Raw genomic sequence first — 13,220 nt, 5'->3', positions numbered from 1 at the left:
TGACTTTTTCCCCCCTGCGCTAGTGATTGAACTGAGAACCTTGAGCATGCTAGGCAAGTTCTCTATTGAACTATACCCCAGGGCTCGACAACCTTTAAAACCTCCTTCTGGATCTGTTTTTATGATCAGGTTTTTGTTTTTTTATATTATTATTATTTGCAGGGGGTAGGTACCATCATGGCTTATTGCTTTAAATTTACAAAGGAACTAAGTATCCTGGATTCTTTTTATATATGCTATTGCAAGACAATTGCATATATAAAAGAATACAAGGCCACCAAAGTTTGTTGTTTCTTACATATACTTAGTAAAATGTATGCTATATAGAGAATAGCTAATGGAAAACATTCATTCGCTTTGATCAAATACTTAGATATTCTATTGTTTGATTTGACAAACCATAATGTCTTGTTCTGAAATGATTCTTGAGTAATAGATGTCATAATCCATTGAATACGAGGCTTGTTTTATCGGAGAGGCATTCTATTATACACGCTCTGCAATATACATTTAAAAATCATTGTTCCTATTATCTTCAATTTACAAAAAGTTCTTTTTCAGAACAAGTGAGTATATTGAGTAGAATTTGAGCCGATGACCCATGGTATAACTAAATGGCCATGATAATTAATCATTTATTTTTGTAATTACATCTGCATATCTATAAATTAGCTGATGAGAAGGTTATCACATCTATGTTCTATTAACACTCCTACAAGGTGATGGTGGAACTCTCTATAATCGATTAATGGAACTGTTTGATGAGAGTGGACAAAGAGAATTCCAAGGTAAGAGACCAGTTATTTTCAATCTTTTATGTTAATATTAGTGGTAAATTGATTGACATGGTTTCTTACAAATACTAACCTGTCTTCTCTATTTAAAAGTTCAATAATGACCTATATGTGCTTTTGATGGTTATAAATATTTAAATGTAGCTAAAGTTTTGGGGGAAATTGATTATGGTGCAAATTTCTTATAATTGAATGTAATTTGTAAACAGAAATGGCAACAATGATTAAGAGTTACTGTTGCAGGATCCTGTAATGGCATATGCATATTTGGAGTCACTAATTTATGAAGCTATATGATGCTCTTTTAAAGACTATGTCTTAGCTTTTAAACAAATGCTTTGAAGTGACAGGAGACAAATAGTGTATTGTTCTCAACCTTAGGAGGGGAATTCATACTTGTAAATGTTAAGTTCTTTATAATTATTGTATGTATTAAACTAGAAATATAAAGGTCATTCTTTAAAAACTGAGTTTTAAATTCTTAGTTTAATACATATAAATTCATGCCAGAACCATATTGTAGTTTTTAACCAAAGCATTAAATGAAAGTTGCTCTATATGCAAGTGGTTGAATTCAGGGAAACTCATTCTATTAAGTTTTTTCACAGTGTGTGCTAGGTTCTAAGAAATCATTTGTTTTTTCCTTATTAAAAAACTTCCTAAAGCATACAAGAGAAGGGGCTGGTCATGATTAAAGCTGTAATAGTTATAGGTGCTTAACTCTGTTGAGTTTATGCTTAGAATTCACCCTTTACTGGCTGCATGACCTTATCAATTTATTAATCTTTCTTTTCCATTTCTGTCAAATGGACATATAATCCCTGCCATGTGGTGTAGCTGTGAAGATTAAAATATTAATTAATACCTGAGCCGATAGGAAAACCATATACCTAGAATAATAACATTGCTGTTAGTGATGATGATGAAAATAATAATATTAATTAAATATTAGAGTGCTAAGTGCCTGACACTATCTTAAACATTGTTCAAAATAAGATAAATAGTAACTTATTTAAACTTCATAACAACTGTAAAGATTAGTCCCAATTTATAGAATAGTAACCTCCCCAAATTTGATTCCTGCCTGGGTATACCTTCCCTTCTCTGGTACAAATTTGAGTAACTTGTCTTTTATTTCTTTCTGCATGAATGAATGAAGTGAACTTAGTTTTCAAGTCAGTTATGTATATATTTTGAGGGATTCCCAAGTTCAAATAGTATATTAGGATTTTTCCAGAGAAGTAGGTAGAATACCATAGAATTGAGAGAGAGAGAAAGAGAGAGAGAGAGAGAGAGAGAGAGAGAGAGAGAGAGAGAGAGAGAGAGAGAGAGAGAGATTGGCTTTTAAAAATTGGTTCACACGGTGGTGGGGACTGGCAAGTCTCTAATCCTCAGGGAAGCCTGGCATCCTGGAGGATTAGGGAAGAGTTGATGTGAAATTCAAGCTGGAGTTGACACTGCAGTCTTAAGTTCAAGTTCCATGGGGCAGCAGGCTGGAACTCAGGGAAGAGTTGATGCTGCTGTTTTGAGACTAAGGCAGGCCAGCAGGCAGGAAACTCAAGTAGGGTTCCATACTGTGATCTGGAGACCAAATTCCTACTCCTTCAGGAAACCTCAATCTTTACTTTCAAGGCCTTCAACTGATTGGCTGAGGCTCACATGTTATGAAGAACAATCTGCTTTACCCAAAGCCTACTGGCTTAAATACTGATCACATCTGAAATATATCTTCATGCTAGCATGTAGTCTGGTGTCTACCAAACAGGGTATTGTAGCATGATCAGGCTGGCACATAAAATAAAGCATGACAAAGAGTTATGCAGAAGCCAGAACTCTTATGGTTACTGTCCTTTCTGAGTCAGGAAATGTATGTTGAATGCCTTACTGTGCTTGAGTTGGGAACTTTTATGCCTATTATTTCCTTTCCATAGTGACAGCTCTTTCTGCTTAGATCCTTTGAAATCACCCAAGTCATGTATTTATAAATAGTATCCATAGTATCTAATATCATTTATGGATATACAAGAGTCGATTAGAGAATTTATATAAGAGTCAGGCATTTTATCAACTGTTTCATATAGGAGGATTTACCTGATCCTAGAAAGCTTTAAGACTTAAGCAAGCTAATACAGAGTCTCAGTGGGCACTGAAGGCCACCTGCCATTCTCTGACACTACCACCAGGGTCTTGCCAGTACCCACCTCATCTCCTTCCTGTTAGATAAGCTCCCTTCCACTGCTATTTGTTAAAATTCTAGCACTGGAGACATGGAAACGTTCATATTACACCTTTTATCATTTTTTAGAGACTGAAAGATATTTTGTGTTTCCACCAGGCACGTAGGTGATACTGTTTTCAGGTGATAGGGAAGGCACACATACTATTTTATAACTGCAACCATTTTCAAGCAAATAAACAAGATGGCCCAAATAAAGTTCCTCTGTGTGTGCAGAGCTCAGGAGCTGTTTGGGGGGAATCTTAAGGAAATGAACCAAAGAGCTTTGGCTTCTCCTAAACCTATTCATCTCCCAAACTGGTTTCAGCATCACAGCAAATAAGTGGTAAGATGTTGAAGTAAACAACATGTAATATTAATGCACAGTAAAGCTCAGTATCCACACCGTGGGATTTATTTGGTAAGTAGGAAAAAGGCTTTAATGCACAGCTATGCTTTGCTCACTTTGCAAACATTGTGAGATGAATGAAGTTTGCTGTTGTTTTTTAATCTTAAAGTGTCTGGTCTATAGTATTTTTTCTTAGCATATTAAACAGAAAATAATTTTCCAAGTTATAGCTTGTAAAACAAAATATCAAAGCTTACTCCAGACAAGTGGGTCACTTACTGTGTGCTTAGTCAATATTGAAGTGATGCAGGCAGGTGGCATGACACGTCATCTTCTTGGGTGAATAGATGAGAACATGGAGGAGGACCCATCAGATTCTGAGGCACCCACGGGTTCCAGCAAGAGTCACCGACTCCATGAAGAGGCAGATGAGACCACCCCTGCTTATGTCGAGGAGTTTGAAAGACACGCTCAGAATGACATCGTTCTGCTTGGAAGTTCTTCAGAGCAGGTCAGCAGCAAAAGCATGAAAAAGTCAGACAATGTCCTATTAAAACAACATGTTGAAATGGCAGTCCTTCAGGGTTTGTCTGTTCACCAGCTTGGTGTCCCAGCACGCTCATTCTGGAAAACATGCTCTGTGACGTCACTGAGACTTTTCCTCTCATTTTTATACATATTTTCCCAGATAGAAGTTGTACTCTTATCAATACCTACCCTGGCCCTTGCAGCATTTAGCTGTGCTTCATCTGGTTCTATTTTGTGTTATAGTACTCGTTTCCAGCAGGCTATAAAATATCTATAATAAAATCTGAAACCAGAATAAATTTATTTGGATAAGATCAGGAAACTACTTGGACAAGCAATATAGTATTATGTGAATATTTTAGTATTTGTGAAGCCACCCTGGAAGGGACTTAGGTTGGAGAGGCACCTGTTCTGATTTCTGTATCTGTACTTTCTATTTATGTGTAACGTTACATCCTGATAGGCTTTAACCCAACAAGAACAAGTGTTTCTTCTATGTAGTTACCTTATCTATCTCAAATAAACATACAAAGTCCCACGGCTGTATCTCCAGGGGCGTGCACATGTGCTTGGGTGTAAATTGTTTCTTATGAATGTATGCTGATTCAGGCCAAACATAGAAAAATTCACTAGGTGAAAAAAAAAAATCGGTTCTCAATATAATAACAGGTCATATGCAGAAATATTTCTGACTCCGAAAGAGAGAGGAGTAGCTCAGTCGGAGTGGGCAGGTGATGTTCTCTAACGTGGAGTGTGGACATTCCATAACTGTGTTTAATTTCTACTGTTGTGCCACTTAGATCTGAATATCTTGGAACCATTAAGGTTATGTCTATTTTGAGCTTTCTCACGTAAGTGACCCGAATTAGCAAGTACAGCCTTCTCTAACATTCCAGGAGTGGGTCGAATTGTGTCCTCCGAAAATATAGTCAAATCCTAGCCCCCAGTACCTGTGGAAGTGGCCTAATTTGGAAATAGGGTCTTTGCAGATGCAATGAGTTAGGCTCTTCAGCTGAGATTATCCCGGATCTAGGGCAGGCCCTCAGTCTGACAACTAGTGTCCTTTCAAGAGAAAGGAAAGATTTGAGACACAGACACACACAGAGGGGGAGGCCATGCACAAAAGGAGGCTGAGATTGACATGCTGCCTCCTCAAGCAAACGAATGCCCAGGATTTCCATAGTCACTGGCAGCCAGGAGAGAGTGGGTTCTCCTCGATCCTCAGGAAGGACCTCAGCCCTGCCAACATCTTGGTTTCAGACCTCTGGCCACCAGAACTGTGAGACAATGAATTTCTTTTGTTTTAAGCCAAGTTTGTGATAATTTTTAAAGCAGCCAGGCAACTGCTCTAACTTGTAAGGTGGTGGATACCATGAACTAGGTTTCCCCTCTTCTCAGATGTATCAACAGTGCTTCACACCTTGGTGAAGACAGGACTCTCAAGGACACTGAGCTGAAAAAGGATGCCAGGCTCTGGCTTTGCATGTAACCGCTCTTGAAAGCATTTTTTTCAGATGTGCATCCTGACACATCAGCATAGTTCCTCTCTCTCCCAGCGGTTCCTTCTCCCCCGTCTTCTCTCTCCTCCTTCACATCATAAAGGGCCACTGCATGTGCTTCAGTTTCCCCTGTGCTTTCGAGAACAGGTACGTGGATTTCTTTAGGATATGTGGCTAATTTTTTTTTAATTTCCTCATTCTGTAAAAGACAAGCTAAGGAGCAGAGCACCCACCAGCTATGCTGCCGTGATCCTGTCCTGCAAATGTTCAGCACAGTTTCTAGAGTCTGATAAGAGAACTCAAGTCTGCATTTCCACCACATGCCAGTCCCAGGAAAGAGTAAATGCATTCCTGGGACTTCCAGTTTCACAAATGTGATCCTATTCCCTTCCACCTATTTCTCACTGTGTGCTCTCCTAATGTATATGTCTTAAATTATGTGAAAATCAAGCTCATCTGATTGCCTAATAATTGTGAGAGAAATCATGTGCTGCTGTAAGAATACATGGACAGGTTCATAAGGGGGAAGGGAGCTGAGCTTTGGAGTCAGACTTCCTGTTGAGACGTGGTCTTGCCATTCGTAGCAAGTTCAATCAGAGGTGGGTCACTTAACTTCCCTGACCTCAGTTTCCTCATCTGTAATTCAGGAGGCATTAGATCTACTTCAGTGCATTGTTTGGAGTATGAGGTGAGTCATCCCAAACAAACACCCTGATCAATATGGGGTACATATATGAATATGGCATAATGAATCCCACTATCATGTTGACATAAAAGACAACAATAAAGTAGCATAAAAAAGAATCGAGCACTAAGTAGAAGTTAATTAAATGACAGGAACTACTCTAGAGAGAAGATTCTAGGTCCATCCTCAGGCCAATGCTCTCAGTTTCCACACAGGGGAAAGTTCCTCAATTGTATATTGAAGGAAACACATCAGATCCGGTGTTTTAGCCATTGATTTCATCTTTGGTTCTGGTATTTATGTGATCTTGGATTGTTTTGTAAAATAGGGTTAAGTAATTTGAACCTCTTAGGTTATAGCGGGATTAATGAGATAGGTCCAAGTGTCTTCCTTTCTTGGGATTCATTTTCTGTATTTTTGAGGCCATTGCCTCTTCTTACTTGTTATTGTTGGGGCAATCTGATGATAATCAAAGATAAGGTATTTACACAGTGATGGAGGTGGAGGATTTCCAGTGGGGCTGAGTGTGGTTGGGTGGATTTCTTCCCTGACACTACTTCTGTGTAACTACTGACTTATATGATGACCCAGGTGATTGCTTCTCTTCCCAACATTTCAGGTCTTTGTCATGGTGGTGCACGCGGGGTGACCAAAGAATAGAGATTGCAAAGAGAGGTGGGACACTTTACCATAAGATTGCTGGGGGAATGGTCTGGGAATTGTTTGCTACAGACATTACTATTTGAAAACTCATCAGACCTAGAAATCCTGAAAGTGAATGTGCATCTTGCAGGAAAAGGAAAAGAGAAACAAGAAAGCTCCTGTGTGCTTAGGGAAGAACATTCTAAGCTAAGCATTCCTATCGTAGGACCCTTTATTTATTTCCAGAGTAGAACAGGAGGGATGCCTTCTTACTTTTCGAGAGCATTGTGTGTGGTGATGTGTGTATGTGGGTGTGGGTGTCTGTAGGTGCCTGTGTGTACATGGCTGTGTGTGGAGAGTGTGTCTGTGAGTGTGTGTGTGTGTGTGTGTGTGTGTGTGCATGATTGCGTTTGTGTGAGTTGGAGCAGGTAGTATTACAGAACTCAGTGGGACAGGAATCATTTCCTTCCCAAGGACCCGATGTGAAACTGATGAGAAAATTGCTTTTGGAGTCAATTTTTAGTTAGCAGGGGTGTCAGAGAAATCATCAGTAATATAATTGGGTGAAGTCTCATGATGAAGGTAGAATCTGAAAGCCCATGAAATCTGGTTCTTTTTTTTTTTCTTTTGACCATTTTTACTCCACAAGGGACAGAATGGCTCTGTAAGCATCTTGGGAAGGGACTGTTGTTGATATTTCCAGTCTAAGGCACTTGAGGTATCAGGGCATCTCAATGCATGATCAAATTACTAGAGGCAAAACCAAGACCAAGGATGGATTTGGGGAGAAGTGGAGGGTAGAGACTCTTGGGGCCAGGTGAGAGGATCACATTTCAAGGTTTCAAATGATGAAACATTATTTTTATTGTTATTATAGGACTATTTTGTTGTCTTTAAGTATGCAAAGCTACTTTAGAATATATGTTCTGAGTTTTTACTCCCTCTGAGATTGAGAAGTTCCTAGGAAAGACATTATTAAAAAAAACTTAGTTCTAAGAATTTTCCAGTGTAGAATAAAACTAATCAATTAAGCGCATCGTTTTTACAAATTTAGTCACAGAGGAAATCTGGAGGAAAATAATACATGGTTTTTCAAATAAATATTGAATTAGAAATAAAATAATTTCATTTTACATTTTAGCTACCAGGAGGAAATGTTTTCCTGGACATTTCCTCATGTATATTGTGTGCTATGTACCTGTTCCTAATCAGTTGCAGATAACTAGGTTTTCCTCTGAATTTTAATTGTAAACAATCCATACATTTAGCTTATTCAATTAGGAAACCATGCTTCAAGGTTCTTTTTTTTTTTTTTTTTTTTTTTTTTTGTGTGTGTGTGTGTGTATGATTCATGTGTAGCATTTTTTAAGATTTTTGTTTTGATATTAAAAGTCAAACACAGTATTAGGGGTAGTGGTAGAATTAATGCTCTAGCCAGGACTAAGCATTTTCCAAGGAAATATTCTGAAAAGCAGGTCAGTGGGCGTCAGCAACTAGCCCGACTTTTCTAACTTCTGTACAACTGCCTGGCATTTGGCAATGGATGTGACTCAAATCTAGCATTGTGAAGTTAGTAAAAGTCAAGTCTGAAATCTGATTCTTGAAGATGAGAGAAAAATGTAAAACCCACAATAAAATCTGCATGAATTAAAGATGGATTTCATAAGATACTTTAACAGATGGACTCTTGTATTTTCCATAAGCCAGAAACTTGTATTCTACCCTGCTGTCAGGAGTGACAATGTTTTTTAGAGGGAAAATTGATTTTTAAAAATTACTTGAAATATTGACACAGGCTAAATTTCTATTTTTGCTTCTTACCTAATATATAATGGGATATGTATCATTTTCTTAAGCATTACATATAATATAAATACAAAAATAAAGAACAATGAACAAAACTATAAAACCAGCAAGAAAGAGCACAGACATAATTTCATGGTTAAAAAAAAAAAGGCATAGTGATTTTCTATCTTAATCTGAGGGAAACAGTGTTGACAACATCATGCTGCAGCTTGTAGGTCTCTCAGGTTCTGTGCCTCTTCAGAGGCAGCAAAGAGGAGTGCCATCTTATTATAGGCGGGAGAGACGTGTCTGCAGAACAGAAATATCATTGTACAAATTAAGGCTCCCAGAATCCCATAAATTTTAACTGAAAAAAATCAAACCTAAGTATATAAAAGACAATTTCACAGCCTAATATATAGAACACACATTTTTCTATTCTTAGCCTTCTTGTTTATTTAAAAATCTCTCATTAACTGCTTGGCATGCTTCTTGAACTTTCCAGAATGTTCAGGAGACACTCAGCTGGAGACATTCTTGCTAGGTTTGATGAGCATTCCAGAAAGAGCAGAATGCTATCTAGAATGACTGGACACTGAAAGGTGTAAAAAAAAAAAAAAGGTGAAAATCTTTAGCTAGTGCTCGAATGGATTGTTGACTTAATGTCAGGTCACATTTTATAAGCACCTCTAAGTAATGAGTTTTTGTTCAATTTGCAAGACAGAAATGATACTATTCATGGTTACTTTTCAGCAAATTGTATTTTCCGTACCATTTCTGTGTGCGATTAATAATATTTTTAGTTACTATTAGAGGATAGCACTCTATCTGCCTCTCCTCTTTTCCAGAATCAGCTATTGAAGCTGATAATTAGGGAACTGAGGTCACTGAAGAAATATGCATCTTTAGAAAAAAAAATGTGTGGGCCATAGCACAACAGCATCCTGTGAATGAACAAAACAATTCTAAAATCAAGCAAAATGGGATGGTGCAAGTGTACGTCCCTGGTGTCAGGTATGGTTCAAGAATGATATTTTTAATGTCCAGGGGTTAGATGGGTTAGTTATTCTTCAAAAAACACAATTTCTTAGATTTGAAAATTCAGGAAATATAGATTACCAGAGAGTTCTAGGTTATATTATTGAATAAGAATCAGTAATGTAGAATTTTGTAAAATTTCTGATTAGGGACAGTTAAATTTCCTTTAATCCTCAAATTAGGCAGAGGAGATATTTCGTGTGCTATAACGGAAATCAATGATCTAATTGGACATGTACCAGAGTAAAAAAATGCTCTTGTGCTTGGAGTTAGGCAAAAGAAGGAGAATGGGCATTGACATTATTTAGAGTGTAGGTTTCTATGTGTTTCTAGAACTGTACATGGGAAAAGACAAAGGAGAGCTTTAAAATCTTCAGTAGATTTGTACATCCATTAAACTTTAAGATATTGTTCTGAAACTCCTATATTCAAAATTACAGCAAAGTGGTTCCTGGCTTACCTTAGCTGTTCTGTTACCTTTTATTTACACATAGTCCATCACCAACAATAATTGGGATGTTACGGGTGCCCACCTGTAATCCCAGCTGATCAGGAGGCAGAGGCAGGAGGATCACCAGTTTGGGATTAACCTGGACAACTTAACGAGACCCTGTCACCCCGTGTCAAAAGAAAAAGAAAAAGTGCTGGAAATGTCACTCAGTGTAAGAGCAGTCCTAGGTTCAATCCCCTGTATTGAAAAAAAAAAAAAAAAAAAGATACCCTTGAAGTTCAATGTACACTCAACTGGTTATCAGCTTTTTGGCTGGAGATCTTACTTTTAGTCAAAATCTGCACATCCTGTGTTTTAGAGAACCCCACTGCAATTCAACATATTGAGCATGTCACACTCAATGTGTTTTTTTATATGTAGTTATAAAACATAGCATGTTTGTTTGACAGATGATTTAATAATTCCATCCTCTTCTTTCCCCACCTATTCCCATTTCCTTATCCAGTCACTGGAATATCTAACTTCCTTTGAATCTCAAATCTCAATTATAGATATGCAATGGATTTCTGAACCTCAAACTGAAAACATATGCTTTGTAAGACAGAAATGAGAATCCTGTGCTGCTTTGAGAGAAGGGAACCCCCATATTTGACATTAGACATATGTATTAATACTTCAGTAACACAAATCAAGATACTTATGCTACACTCTATGAGTTCCTTTAGAGAAAGGACTATAGCTTTTAGCACTAAGCACTAGTCCTGGCAGAACACATAAAAGTTTACCCTCATGGAAGTTTTGTTCAGAGGATAAATGAATGAGCAAGTGAAAGAATGCTGAGATAGTCGGTATGGCAGAATTATCATGGGCATCCTTGGTACGTAGATGTTCTTTGATAGTAATTTCTCTAATATAGTTATGATGCTATGTGGAGTGTGATGATTTGGTATTTTCATGCATATGATTTAAATTACTTTTTAAAATTAGTTAAGTGTCAGAATGAAGGAAAATGCCCTTTAATAATATAGTAGTAAATGTTTGATGCACACCTACTAACAATATTCTATACAGTCTGCATAATTTAACCTCACAAATCTCTTGAGAGGACAGTATTATTATCCCCATTTTTTTTCTGTGTGTGTGTTTTCTTTTTATTGTAAACAAATGGGATACGTGTTGTTTCTCTGTACATGGCGTAAAGGCATACCATTTGTGTAATCATAAATTTACATAGGGTAATGTTGTTTGATTCATTCTGTTATTTTTTTCCCTTCCCTCCACCCCTCCCACCCCTCTTTTCCCTCTATACAGTCCCTCCTTCCTCCATTCTTGCCCCCTCCCACCCCATTATGTGTCATCATCCACTTATCAATCAGTGAGATCATTCGTCCTTTGGTTTTTTGGGATTGGCTTATCTCACTTGGCATGATATTCTCCAACTCATCCATTTGCCTGCAAATGCCCTAATTTTATCATTCTTTATGGCTGAGTAATATTCCATTGTATATATATACCACATTTTCTTTATCCATTCATCAATTGAAGGACATCTAGGTTGGTTCCACAATCTGGCTATTGTGAACTGAGCAGCTATGAACATTGATGTGGCTGTATCTCTGTAGTATGCTGATTTTAAGTCCTTTGGGTATAGGCCAAGGAGTGGGATAGCTGGGTCAAATGGTGGTTCCATTCCAAGTTTTCTAAGGAGTCTCCACACTGCTTTCCAGAGTGGCTGCACTAATTTGCAGCCCCACCAGCAATGTATGAGTGTACCTTTCTCCCCACATCCTCGCCAACACCTGTTGTTGCTTGTATTCTTGATAACCGCCATTCTAATTGGGGTGAGATGGAATCTTAGGGTGGTTTTGATTTGCATTTCTCTTATTACTAGAGATATTGAACATTTTTCCATATGTTTGTTGATTGCTTGTAGATCTTCTTCTGTGAAGTGTCTATTCATTTCCATAGCCCATTTGTCAATTGGATTATTTGCATTCTTGGTGTAGAGTTTTTTGAGTTCTTTATAGATTCTGGAGATTAGTGCTCTATCTGAAGTATGATTGGCAAAGATTTTCTCCCACTCTGTAGGCTCTTTCTTCGCATTGCTGATAGTTTCCTTTGCTGAGAGAAAGCTTTTTAATTTGAATCTATCCCAGTTATTAATTGTTGCTTTTATTTCTTGTGCTATGGGAGTCCTGTTGAGGAAGTCTGGTCCTAAGCCGACATGTTGAAGCTCTGGACCTACTTTTTCTTCTATAAGATGCAAGGTCTCTGGTCTGATTCCGAGATCCTTAATCCATTTTGAGTTTAGTTTCATGCATGGTGAGAGATATGGGTTTAGTTTCATTCTGTTGCATATGGATTTCCAATTCTCCCAGCACCATTTGTTGAAGAGGCTATCTTTTCTCCATTGCATATTTTTGGCCCCTTTGTCTAGTATGAGAAAATTGTTACTTATTTGGGTTTGTGTCCGTGTTCTCTATTCTGTACCATTGATCAACCTTTCTATTTTGGTACCAATACCATGCCGTTTTTGTTACTATTGCTTTGTAGTAGAGTTGAAGACCTGGTATTGCGATACCCCCTGCTTCATTCTTTCTGCCAGGGATTGCTTTAGCTACTCTGGGTTTTTTATTCTTCCAGATGAATTTCATAATTGCTTGCTCTATTTCTGTAAGGTACATCATTGGGATTTTAATTGGAATTACATTGAATCTGTATAGAACTTTTGGTAGTATGACCATTTTGACAATATTAATTCTTCCTATCCAAGAACATGGGAGATCTTTCCATCTCCTAAGGTTTTCTTGAATTTCTTTCTTTAGTGTTCTGTAGTTCTCATTGTAGAGGTCTTTCACCTCTTTTGTGAGATTGATTCCCAAGTATTTTATTTTTTTTTGAAGCTATTGTGAATGGGGTAGTTTTCCTAATTTCTCTTTCTAAAGATTCATCGCTTATGTATAAAAATACCTTAGATTTATGTGCATTGATCTTATATCCCACTACTTTACTAAATTCACTTATGAGTTCTAAAAGTTTTCTGGTGGAATTTCCTGGTTCCTCTAAGTATACAATCATATCATCAGCAAATAGGGATAGTTTGAGTTCTTCTTTTTCTATTCGTATCCCTTTAATTTCTTTGGTCTGTCTAATTGCTCTGGCTAGAGTTTCAAGGACAATATTGAAAAGAAGTGGTGAAAGAGGGCATTCCTGCCTTGTTCCAGTTTTTAGGGG

At 37.5% G+C, this 13,220-nt stretch overlaps 1 protein-coding gene across 1 annotated transcript in view; it reads left to right on the top strand.

The window, feature by feature from the left end:
- Positions 1 to 13,220, top strand: part of LOC124989453 (uncharacterized) — a gene marked incomplete at its 5' end in the record, with an annotated part of 306,958 nt that overhangs the window by 23,362 nt on the left and 270,376 nt on the right. Inside the window, 2 exons of the mRNA XM_047559286.1 lie at positions 720 to 788; positions 3,706 to 3,869. Coding sequence (XP_047415242.1) covers positions 720 to 788; positions 3,706 to 3,869 — 233 coding nt within the window. The remainder of the gene's footprint in view (positions 1 to 719; positions 789 to 3,705; positions 3,870 to 13,220) is intronic.

The sequence above is a fragment of the Sciurus carolinensis genome, chromosome 7, assembly GCF_902686445.1.
Source record: "Sciurus carolinensis chromosome 7, mSciCar1.2, whole genome shotgun sequence".
In the NCBI taxonomy this organism is placed as follows: Eukaryota; Metazoa; Chordata; class Mammalia; order Rodentia; family Sciuridae; genus Sciurus; species Sciurus carolinensis.
Note: the sequence above shows the minus strand (reverse complement) of the source record. Positions and strands in the feature narration are given on the sequence as shown.